General features: G+C 35.9%; 1 protein-coding gene across 1 annotated transcript; it reads left to right on the forward strand.

Moving 5' to 3' along the window:
• Nucleotides 1-377: 377 nt before the first annotated feature.
• On the forward strand, nucleotides 378-6,779 carry LOC139519371 (uncharacterized). Its single transcript, XM_071311383.1, has 2 exons — nucleotides 378-500; nucleotides 639-6,779. Exon 2 carries the CDS (start codon nucleotides 714-716, stop codon nucleotides 6,231-6,233), a length of 5,520 nt encoding a protein of 1,839 aa, XP_071167484.1. The 5' UTR covers nucleotides 378-500; nucleotides 639-713; the 3' UTR covers nucleotides 6,234-6,779.
• The last annotated feature ends 5,839 nt before the right edge of the window (nucleotides 6,780-12,618 follow it).

Raw genomic sequence — 12,618 nt, forward strand, 5'->3', positions numbered from 1 at the left:
ATGACACAGAAATTAACAACTATAGGTCACCGTACTGCCTTCAACAATGAGCAAGGTCCATACCGCATAGTCAGTTATTTGTGACATTATTGTTCTGCAACCATTTGCAAATATGTTTTTCTGTCAACATATCATTTTTGTGCAGAATACATGTACGTAACATCATTAGTGAGTGTATCGGATCGATAAACATTATAACTTTGATTGATAATTAATTTTGGATTGTATGGCGATTATTTTAATCTGATAACTTTTCCGATATTAGTATTGATTTTATGACGGATTTATCCTGAATTGTTTATGTGATAAAGTACATTATACGTTAAAGAAGTGGTGCTCCAAATTATGGAGGTATTATCATGAGCAGAAAGTACTGTATACAGACTCGTTTCTTTCCCCTTACTCGATTTAACACTGAAATGGTTTTTGAACTTCTTTGTTCATTCTGGAAAACCTACAAGTTATTAGCAAATGATTGATATGATATAGGCCGTCAATGCGTAAGTGATATGCACATTATTATTGAACAAATGTTTGAACTGCTTATTGTGTATATTAACGGTTATCAATCGCGATGTCAACATATCAAACTTATGACTTGTGTGTTAGTTGAATATTGTCATATTGTGTATTTTTAGGTTGAACCACATCATTTACAATAAAAAGTTACAGCCTTTGACGAATTATCTTCATACATTTCAACGCAAGGCAAGATGTCTGTTGATGCCGATCACAAAAGAGTAACAAAGAAGAAAAGAAGTACGGCCAAAGGGAGATTTCATAGAATATATGGTCGCTTACTAGAAGGAATACAGGATGAGTCTGGGATAATTGTGGTTGAAAAAATACTTCAAGATTTGGAAACAGCTTACACAGAACTAGAAGCAAGACATGAGGTATTTTTAGAAACATTTGATTCTGAAAATGAAGAAGACAAACCAAAGATAAACGAATATAATCATGATTTAACTGGTATGTACCGAGAACTTTGTAAATCAAGATCATTGTGTGAGAATATAAGACAGAAGATAAAGCATGAACAAGACAGTAAGTTAAAAGAACAAAACTCCATGAAGCATGCTAAGAAAAATAAAGATACTGAAACGTTTAGGGTGAAAAAATTAGAGGCTCCTATTTTTGCTGGCAGTATTCGTGATTATCCAAGTTTCAAAGTTGATTATGAAAGACACATGATATCGTCATACGGTAAAGATCCTTATGCTCTGAAGCAATGTTTAAGTGGTGAAGCCTTAACTGTTGTGAAAGGTGTTGACAATGATTTCGAGGAAATGTTTCGGCGTCTTGATATGAAATATGGCAGAGCAGAGAAATTGATTGATCACATATTAAATGAATTAAAAAGATTAAAGAAAGTTCAAGAAGGTGACAACATGAAGTTTATTTCGGTAGTAGAAACTGTCGAGAAATGTTGGCTTGATTTAAAACGTATGAACCTCGAATCCGAGATGAACACAGCAACTATGGTGAGTCAGATAGAAAAACTCCTACCCCCTATACAAAAACGTGAATGGGCATTGCGAAAACAAAAGACAGAATCGAAAAGTATTCCCCTGAGTTTCAAAGAGTTCTTAAATTTTTTGTTAGAGGAAAAAAGTGCTCTTGAGTACATGGAGTCTGATTTGCGTGAATATGGAACAGCAAAAGGAAAGATCAATACTTTGGATGCAAATGAATCCGAAAATGACGAAAATAATAATGATGTAGCTGTAGATCCCTTACAAGTACAATTACAAGAGAACCAACAAGTGATGAAACAGGTTGTTGAAGGTCTTGCACAGGTAGCTCAAGCAATGTCAAACAAACCAACAAGTCGATACAATGCAGACAAATATGCCGGTACAAATAGAAATACAGAAGGGAAGTTTAAATGTTGGTATCACAAATCAGATAATCATGAAATAGGTGATTGTTCTATATTTGCGAGATTAGATAGTCAGACAAAGGTTGATTTAGTGAGAAAAAATGGTGGATGTTTCAGTTGTCTAAAGATAGGACATTTGTCAAGACATTGTCACAGCCGTAAACCTTGTGACATACAAAATGAACTTCATCAACCATGTGGGAAAATTCATCACAAAAATTTGCACACTGCACACATGGATGGCATATCCTTTCATAACTCTACACAGGTGATAAACAATGACAAGAACAAGAATGGGGTACTATTGATGATCAGTTCAGTTCAGTGTAAGGACATGTCTTTGACAACACTTTGGGACCCTGGAGCAAACATGTCACTGATCACACACAAAACTGCTAAACGATTAGGATTATCTGGACAAGATATAACATTATCTGTGACAAAGGTTGGAAATGTAACCGAACATGTACAAAGCAAAGAGTATGTAATACCGTTGACTGACCTTGGAGGTAAGATATGGACAATAAAAGCATATGGCATGGAGGAAGTTACGGCCGAGGTTGCAAGAGTTGATATGAGTAGAGTCGAACAACTGTTCAAAGGTATCAACAAGAATGATATACAAAGACCAACTGGCCAAGTAGACATATTGATCGGCACAGATTGTTGTATTTTAATGCCTAATAAAGAAGAACAAATTGGAAATCTACAGTTAATGAAAAATCAGTTTGGGTACTGCATTCGTGGCAGTCATCCTCTACTAGAAGTGCCAAAATTGTCAAACCATGGCATAGTCCGTATTTACTGGGCATCTGGAAAAATCATTCCGTTAAATGATATTCATGTATTGGACAGAGACAGTATTAAAGACAAACTAGATTCTCTTTTTGACATAGAAGGGCCAGGGAAACAAACCACATTAAAATGTGGTTCATGTAAGTGTGGCAAATGTGCTGTGGGACAATCGCAACATAGTTTAAGAGAGGAGAGGGAATTAAATATCATTAAATCAGGCATGATACATGATGAAGAATCACAGCAATGGATAGTAAATTACCCCTGGATAAAAAATCCAAACAACCTACCAAATAACGTGAATTCAGCCGTATCAAGACTTGGATCTACCGAAAAACGACTACTCCGAAATTCATTAAAATATGCAAGTGCCTACGATGAACAGATTATGGATATGGTGAAACGTGGCATAGCAAGGAAATTGACCAAGGAGGAAATGATGAGACATAACGGTCCGATACATTACATACCACATCATGAGGTATTAAAACCCGAATCAAAATCGACACCATTAAGAATCGTATTTAACTCCTCATCATCTTATATGGGACACACTCTGAATGACTATTGGGCGAAAGGGTCCAATGTGATCAATGATTTGTTAGCGGTCTTAATTCGTTTCAGACAAGAATCTATAGCTTTGGCTGGTGACATTTCAAAAATGTACAATGCGATAAGACTTTCACCGTTAGATCAGCACACACACCGATTTGTGTGGAGAAATTTAGAAACACACAGAGATCCAGATCACTATGCATTGTTGACAGTGACTTTTGGCGACAGACCGAGTGGAGCTATTTCGACGCTTGCATTACATCAAACAGCACAAATGTATCAACACATCTACCCAGATGCATCAAAAATGGTGATAAGAAATAGTTATGTAGATGATATATTACAGTCAGTTGAAAGTGTAGATAATGCTCGTTTGATAACCCAGCAGACCGAGAAAATGCTGGCATGTGGAGGTTTTCGCATTAAACATTGGATTATATCTGGGAATGAAAAATGCGGCAGTAATCTACAATCCCCAGTTAGTGGTGAATCCGTGGAGGTTGATTTAGATGAATTTGCGCATGAGAAAATTCTCGGAATGAGGTGGGATCCAAAACAAGACTTGTTCGATTTCAAGGTGAAGATTAATTTTTCTCCTAAGTACAAGAATGTTCGGAAAGGAGAAAATATAACGAAGTCACAGATTGAAAGTAGCGTACCTACGTCATTAACTCCTCGAATGGTACTCAGTCAAGTTGCTAGTGTATATGATCCGTTAGGACTTGCTACTCCGTATACTTTAGCAGCTAAGGTTCTAATGCGAAAGCTATGCATAGAAAACAATACAAATGACAAGACTTTACACAATTCTCGATGGGATTATGCCATGTCAGCAGAATCACGGTTAGAATGGATGGATTTTTTCAAAGAGCTTTTCGACATAGAACAGTTGAAATTTCACAGATGTTTAAAGCCAAATAATGCTGTTGGGGATCCCATGCTAGTCATATTTTCGGATGGAAGTAAATTAGCTTATGGAACATGTGCATATGTCAGATGGGGAACAGATCAAGCGGGATTTGAATCACGGTTAGTGATAGCAAAAAACCGTATAGCACCAACTAAACAGATGTCTGTTCCTAGACTGGAATTATGTGGAGCTGTATTGGCAGCTAGAATTAGACAAAAGTTAGTAGAGGAGATGGATTATAAATTTAGTCGAGTTATACACATAGTCGATTCAATGATTGTTAGGGCACAAATTCAACGAGAGAGTTATGGATTCGGCACATTTGTTGCTACAAGAGTAGCAGAAATTCAAAATAAGACTGAACCGTCCGATTGGTGGTGGGTACCAAGTGAATTCAATGCAGCGGACCTCGCAACAAGGATTACATCTCCTAATGATTTAGTTAAGAACTCAATATGGAAAAATGGACCTAAATTTTTAAATGATCCAATAGACCAGTGGCCTTTAAGGCAAGATTGTAACTTAGGTAATGACGAGCTACCCGACACGATAGGTATTGTTATGTCATATGATATCAAGAAGATGAATGATACAATGTCTGGTTTAAATTTCGAAGATGTTAAACTGGAAAACATTTCATCATATTCAAAACTTTTGCGAGTAACATGCATACTGATGCGAATCGCCAATACGAAATCATTCAAAGGTGCATCAATGGGTGTAACTGCCGAAAGTCTAAATGCTGCAGAATTTGAATGGATTAGATATTTACAAAGAGACATTTCGGATAATTGGACAAAAACATTTCGAAGACTATCTCCAGAAAAGAATGACGCGGGTATAGTTGTTGTTGGTAAAAGATTAGCTGATTGGCTGAAAGCCACTTGGAACAGAACTGATTTAATGCTATTACCTAATAAAGGGCATTATGTGTGGTTATACTTAAAGTCAGTACATGATCAGGATCACGCAGGAGTAGACGTAACATTGGCTAAAGTGAGATCCAGATTCTGGATTCCAAAGGTGCGCAAATACATTTCTATGATTAGGAAAAAATGCATTATATGTCGAAGACGAGAAAACAAATGTATTGGACAACAAATGGGACCATTACCTTTGGAACGACTTCAACCGTCACCAGCGTTTTCGTACTGTTCAGTAGACCTCTTCGGACCTCTTACAATTAAGGATACCGTTAAGGGGCGCACTCGTGGAAAAGCTTATGGAGTGTTGTTCAACTGCATGAGCAGTAGAGCTGTATATGTAGATCTTGCTGATGGATACGATACTAGTAGTTTCATAATGGTATTACGACGATTTACATCTATTAGAGGATATCCTAAGAAGATAAGGTCGGATCTTGGATCACAACTAGTATCAGCTAGTAAGGAACTAAAGGAAGTAGTAAAAAGTTGGCATTGGGATACGATCAAAATGTTTGGGAACGGTAACGGCATGGAATGGGAATTTACAAAAGCAGCTGACGCTCCTTGGGAAAATGGATGCAGTGAAGCATTGATTAAATCCGTCAAGAAAAGTTTGAGTCTTGCCATTGGACAATCAATCATGACATTTTCTGAACTACAAACCGTGTTACTTGAAGTAGCCAACATTTTGAATGAGCGACCTATAGGAACTTCAACGTCTGATCCGAACGAGGGAACATATTTATGTCCGAATGATCTTATTCTCGGAAGAGCATCTTCGAATGTGCCAGTAGGACATTGGGATGAATCAGACAATTTCAAAAAACGTTGGAAATTCGTGCAACAAGTAGTTAATACATTTTGGAGAAAATGGCACAGAGATTATTTTCCATCGTTAATTATTAGGCAGAAATGGCATGTGAGTAAACGGAACCTTCAAGTTTTGGACCTTGTTCTTGTACAGGACAACAATTCGTTTCGTAGTAATTGGAAATTAGGACAAATAGTTGAAGCAAACTCAAGTAGAGATGGTGTGACGAGGGATGTAACCGTTCGATACAAGAACATTGGACCGGGAACTAAATACACCGGAACTCAGGACTTATTGATCCGAAGATCTGCACACAGAATTGTAGTGTTGCTTCCAGTTGAAGAACAATGTTAGTAACAAATGAGAGTTAATTTCACACAAACTTTATGGCGGGGAATGTATCGGATCGATAAACATTATAACTTTGATTGATAATTAATTTTGGATTGTATGGCGATTATTTTAATCTGATAACTTTTCCGATATTAGTATTGATTTTATGACGGATTTATCCTGAATTGTTTATGTGATAAAGTACATTATACGTTAAAGAAGTGGTGCTCCAAATTATGGAGGTATTATCATGAGCAGAAAGTACTGTATACAGACTCGTTTCTTTCCCCTTACTCGATTTAACACTGAAATGGTTTTTGAACTTCTTTGTTCATTCTGGAAAACCTACAAGTTATTAGCAAATGATTGATATGATATAGGCCGTCAATGCGTAAGTGATATGCACATTATTATTGAACAAATGTTTGAACTGCTTATTGTGTATATTAACGGTTATCAATCGCGATGTCAACATATCAAACTTATGACTTGTGTGTTAGTTGAATATTGTCATATTGTGTATTTTTAGGTTGAACCACATCATTTACAATAAAAAGTTACAGCCTTTGACGAATTATCTTCATACAGTGAGTAATCTTATTGTTCATTGTTTGAACGTTGGAATGTTTACCCGATATATGTAAAGATCTATAAATGAATTTGCATTATTATAAGAGGTGTTATATGAAATTCAACATTGATGTTCATTTTTCTTATATAAATAAGGCCGTTAGTTTTCTCGTTTGAATTGTTTTACATTGTCATATCTGGGCCTTTTATAGCTGACTATGCGGTATGGGCTTTGCTCATTGTTGAAGGCCGTATGGTGACCTATAGTTGTTAATGTATTTGTCATTTTGGTCTCTTGTGGACAGTGGTCTCATTGGCAATCATACCACATCTTCTTTTTTATATTTATGATGAAAATCCTTGAAAACAGTAAAAAAGTTATTGTCTTAGGACCAACAGGCGTGCGAAATACGAATCATTTTTGGCAGATTAACAGGCTAACATGTTTTGAAATTTGAAGAATGTAAATGACCTAACGCCAAAATATAACACATATCAAAATTTCAGAGTCACAAATAAGTGAATAAATACACATTCGATTATCTTACCTGAGTTGCAGACCTGTATACATAAATTTTAATTAGTTTTAATTTTTTGCGAGAATTTATCTAAAATGTTTCATAAATCTCCCGACTTTTCTACCACCTTTATTAGGAATATGACAGTTGTCATCCCTTCGTTTGATGGGTTTGAGTTAATAATTTATCATTTATATGTATACTTTTCGTTATGAATTTTCCTGGGTGTTTGATAACTTTTATAATCTTTTTTTATTTTTCTCCATGTTAAGCTAGTTATCTTACGAAAATAGATAGAAATTCGAAAATATTCGTTTGATGTGTGTGAGCTTATCATTTTGCCATTTAATTAAAATTTTTCTGTTTTGAATTTTCCTCGGAGTTCGGCATTTTTGTTATTTTACATTTGATTGCTAATTAATATCAAACATGTTTTGAGTACTTTTTAGTTTTTGCTTACTCTTATTGTAAAGCCGTTGATTTAAAAGTTCCTTTCTTTGCCTTTAACATCTCATTATTCATTCTCGTTTATGGTTCTAGACACTATGTCGAACGTTTCAGTTTAAGTTCGCCATTGTCATTCCGTTCTAGATTACAATTTGCTAAAATGTAGCGGTTTCCTGAAAAAGGTAAATCAAGAAAAGTGCTTCGGACGCATGAATATTTGAAACGTGTTTTTTTTCAAATTTTACATCACTGGGTCGATACCTCTGTTGGTGGACTATCGTGGGTATCATCAGCTCAGTAGTGAGTACTTCGGTACTGACATGATTTATAAAAAACCTTTCTAAAATTGTACGTTTATAATGAATATATGAATTTATATATGAATTTGGCTATATGTTTTAGGTATTTTTGTCATATAGCTCTTCAACTGTTTTGGTAGTTATGCATCCCTCGGATTTCAAATGTCTGGCTGTGAGCGTTCTTGATGAAGGTTAATCCAGGAAAACTCTTCGGACGCATGAAATTATTAAACGTGTTGTTTTCAATTTTTTATTTGGTAATATTAACTATTTTTAACTAGAATGAACCTTTAAAGAAACTGACTTCAAACAATAGTTATTGTAGAAACAATCTGAGTTGAAGGAAGAGATCTCTACTTTTAAAAAATGCCTGTTCCAAGTCCGGCATATTACAGTTGTTGTCCAATTGTTTGATGTGTTTGAGCTTTGATTTTGCCATTTGATTAGGGACTTTCCGTTTTGATTTTTCCTCGAAGTTCAGTATTTCTGTGATATTACTTTTTAAAGTTAGTATAGCAAGAACCAGTGGAATATGGAAAGCCAACGGGGTCAACATTTTTAATTCGTAACTTGTCAATTCGTAACTTGTAACTGTGCAATTTCTAAATTGTTAATTCGTAAATTGTTAATTTGTAACTTGTTATTGTGAAATTCATAATGCTTAATTCGTAAATTGTCAATTTGTAACTTGCACCTTTGTAGTTTCAACATTCTTAATCGGTAAATTGTCAGTTTGTTACTTGTAACTGTGCAATTTCATCATAATGCTTCATTCGTAAATTGTCGATTTGTAACATGTATCTTTGTATCAAAATTCAACATTCTTCATTTGTTAATTGTCAATTTGTAACTTGTAGATTTCAAAATTCTTTATTGGTAAATTGTCTTTTTGTATATTGATGTTTTGTAACTTGTAACATGTGACTTGTCGATTCGTGAATTGTCGATGTGTGAAATGTCGAAGTGTTAAATGTCATCGTTGTATTATGCTAACGATCATTATGACGACAGATGGCGCTCGGGTTCTTCTTCGGTGTATAATCCTCCTGTAAGTCGGAGTACCTCCATGTGGAATATATACCTAAGTAATTTTAATCCATTGATTACAGCAAATGCGTCTCTAAAAAAAGCAAAACAAAAATTGCATGTTTACAGGATCCCAGTTTTATTTTTATTACTGACGTAGACTTTCGTTCGGAAACTATATAAAAAAAAACATCCCGACTAGTTCAGTCCCTCAAAATAATTGATCTCTTCTAATTACGAGGTTAATGAAATAGTCGTTGGTCAGTGGAATATTACGACTGGATTATTCGGGTATATACAGTAAGGAGATGTGGTAATAAACCGTATGATTGCCAATGAGACAACTATCCACCAACGCGAAGTACAATTAAAGTCCATGCCGTAAGCAATTATAGGCAACCTACTGCCTACATCAATGACAAAACCGTATACCATATACACATGATATAGTCGGCTTTAAAAAGCTACATCATTACTGAAAACCCCAGGTACTAGTAATAAACGATTTCTATTAATCATAAAATGCTATTATCGGACCATTTTATTCTGACATGAAGGGCTGACATATATATTCTATTCTGCTGTTGTCGGTTATATGGTCGGGTTGTTGTCTCTTTGACACATTTCCCATTTCCATTCTCAATTTTATGTATTGATATAAAGCCTACTGAATTTTCTGGACAAGAAGCTTAAAAATTGCCGCTACCAGATTTCCTACAATAAAAATGTACAACCAAAAAGACCAAAATATTCACGACTCCCTCGATCTCAAAAGCTGCTTAATGCCCCGTACTCCCGATATGAACCCCATCTGGTGCCACACCTCCTTATAGCCCGGCAACCTTACTAAATCTAACATGTTGTCAATCGTTAATTAACTGAAATGATTCACGATGTTAATCAATATACCTTCTTTTTTTTTTAAATTTGCATGTCAAATATAAAATAAAAAATCATTTGCAATGAATTCGTAACATCCTTGTATCCTATTGACAAACCAGGTTGTATTCCGCCTGGCTCTTCTGTCGAACAGTCAGCCAGGATCCAAGGCTATCATTTTACTCTAAAAATGACCAAATACATACTCCTTTGGCCAAACCCCAAATAATGTGCAAATATTTTCGTGGAGAAATAAAATTAAAGAACCTTAGTGAGCGCGCTTACATGCCCCACGTCCCCACATTGTCACTGGAGGAATAAAATAACTGTAAGAAAAAAATGTTGTATAAGAAAAAAAAATGAATCATAATTTCCTGTTGATATGTACATCTACATAGCAGTGGCTGATCCAGAACTATTCCTAAGGGGGGGCCCGCTGACTGACCTAAGGGGGGGCGCTCCAGTCATGCTTCAGTAATTCCCTATATAATCAACCAAATTTTTTCCACGAAAAGGGGGAGGGGGGGGGGCGGGCCCCCAGGGCCCCCTGGATCCGCCTATGCATAGTATGTCCTTATTATCTACAAGGTTACATGAAATTCTGTGGTGTGGTTTCAGAGGATAAGTTCAAAGGGGCGTAACTTCTAGAAAAAAAATGAATTGTAATTCCTTGCCGATATGCAAATCTACTTAGTTTGTCCTTATTATCATGAAATTCTGTTGTGTGGTTTGAGAGGAGTTGCGATGACAAGAAACAGGACCGATGGACTGACGTACGAACAGGCAGACAGACAGACGGACGGGTCAAAACATTACACCCTCCGCAACTCCGCAACTTCGTTGCGTGGGGTATAATTAGTGTAAGCATATACTAGTAAGAGATAATTGCCTCTTTCATGCAAATGGCGATATGGCAAGCTCTTTTCTCTGACAAGTCAGAGGGAGAGGGCGTCAATTTGTTTAAAAGTGGGAGTATTAAGAAGGGGGGTTTGAGATTTCAAAAAAACACTGGCCTTTGTTAGTCTTGTATAAGTTTTAATTTTTGTTTCTTGTGTATAATTCGGAGTTCAGTATGACGTCCGGTATCACTGAAGGAATAGGGGCCAGCTGAAAGAATCCTCCGGGTACGGGAGTTTCTCGTTGCATTGAAGACCCATTGGTTGCGTTCGGTTGTGGTTTGCTCTATGGTCAGGTTGTTGTCTCTTTGACACATTCCCCATCTCCATTCTCAAATTTATGTAGGTGACGCGTGTAGTAAAAAATAAACAGTTTCGTAGTTTAACGATCATGGTCATTAAAACATATAGAGGGGACACCTCCTAGTATATTTCGATCTTGTACCACGATCCTTTTAGATCTGTATCTGTAGGAGAACGTTTTGGATACAAATACCGGCTTTAATACAACGGTAGAGAGAGCGCCGTCGATGTATTGACGATGCTCGAGAGAAGTTACATAACGGCTGTCAACGCTCGGTGTACGCACTACGCTTCTTCAATGTGGTCCTATTCGAATACTGTTTATACCAAAAATGAGTTAGAATATTGTTGTATTTTACTCGTTGAAATCTCAAAACACTTCGGGTAGTTTTTTATCTGCATGTTTGTTCACAACATTTCTTGACTGATAATTGTCAAATCGGGCCCTTGACAGCAATTAAGTGTTCTTTTTGGACGAGTTTTTTTTTTTCGAAATTGTCTGGTTCTATAGCACTGCGACCATCTCGTACAGAAATATTAGCTTCTGACTTGAACGTCCTTGTACTCTCCTGTTATAAATCTCACAGGTTGTCACTGTATCCTTTCAAGCTTATTGATGATTGAAGATGTGAACTGGTCCCATACTATTGACGATATGATATCTCATTATTGACCTGACCATTAAAATATATGCGGTTTTCTCGCATTCCGGTTGACAATATCTCAAATTTTAGGGCCTCGATTAGTTTTTCTGATTCCTTTAGATTTTATTACAAAATAGTGCATATTCAACACAGTTTTGATATATAGTATACATTAACTAAGTGGCTCATTTAAAATATTTTTTCATTCAGTTTGTTTTATAAAAAACTTATATGATATCATTAAACATTTTTTATAGATATAGGAAGATGTGGTATGAGCGCCAATGAGACAACTCTCCATCCAAATAACAATTTATAAAAGTAACCCATTATAGGTCAAGATACGGCCTTCAACACGGAGCCTTGGCTCACACCGAACAACAAGCTATAAAGGGCCCAAAAATTACTTTTGTAAAACCATTCAAACGGGAAAACCAACAGTCTAATCTATATAAAAAAAAACAAGAAACGAGAAACACGTATAAACTACATAAACAAACGATAACTACTGTACATCAGATTCCTGATTTATGTTCATTACTCAGGAGCCAAATAAATAAAGACTGTGCGTCCATTTGTTTCTTGTAGTAAAACATATCATTAGAATAAATTACATTCTTTTCTGAAATTTTAATATTGAGATTATAATATTAATGAATGATGGTTGTCAAACCATTTCTGCCATTATACATTGAGTCCTAATGTGCGGGCCCAGGACAATATTAGTATTTTTCCAGCACCGTCTTATATTTCAAGTTTTTATGCCCCATCTACGATAGAAGAGGGGAATTATGTTTTCTGGTCTGTGCGTCCGTTCGTTCGTC

The sequence above is a fragment of the Mytilus edulis genome, chromosome 4, assembly GCF_963676685.1.
Source record: "Mytilus edulis chromosome 4, xbMytEdul2.2, whole genome shotgun sequence".
Classification (NCBI taxonomy): Eukaryota; Metazoa; Mollusca; class Bivalvia; order Mytilida; family Mytilidae; genus Mytilus; species Mytilus edulis.

Excerpts from the sequence above, each read along its gene's own strand:
- LOC139519371 (XM_071311383.1), top strand. The coding sequence starts at position 714 with ATGTCTGTTGATGCCGATCACAAAAGAGTAACAAAGAAGAAAAGAAGT.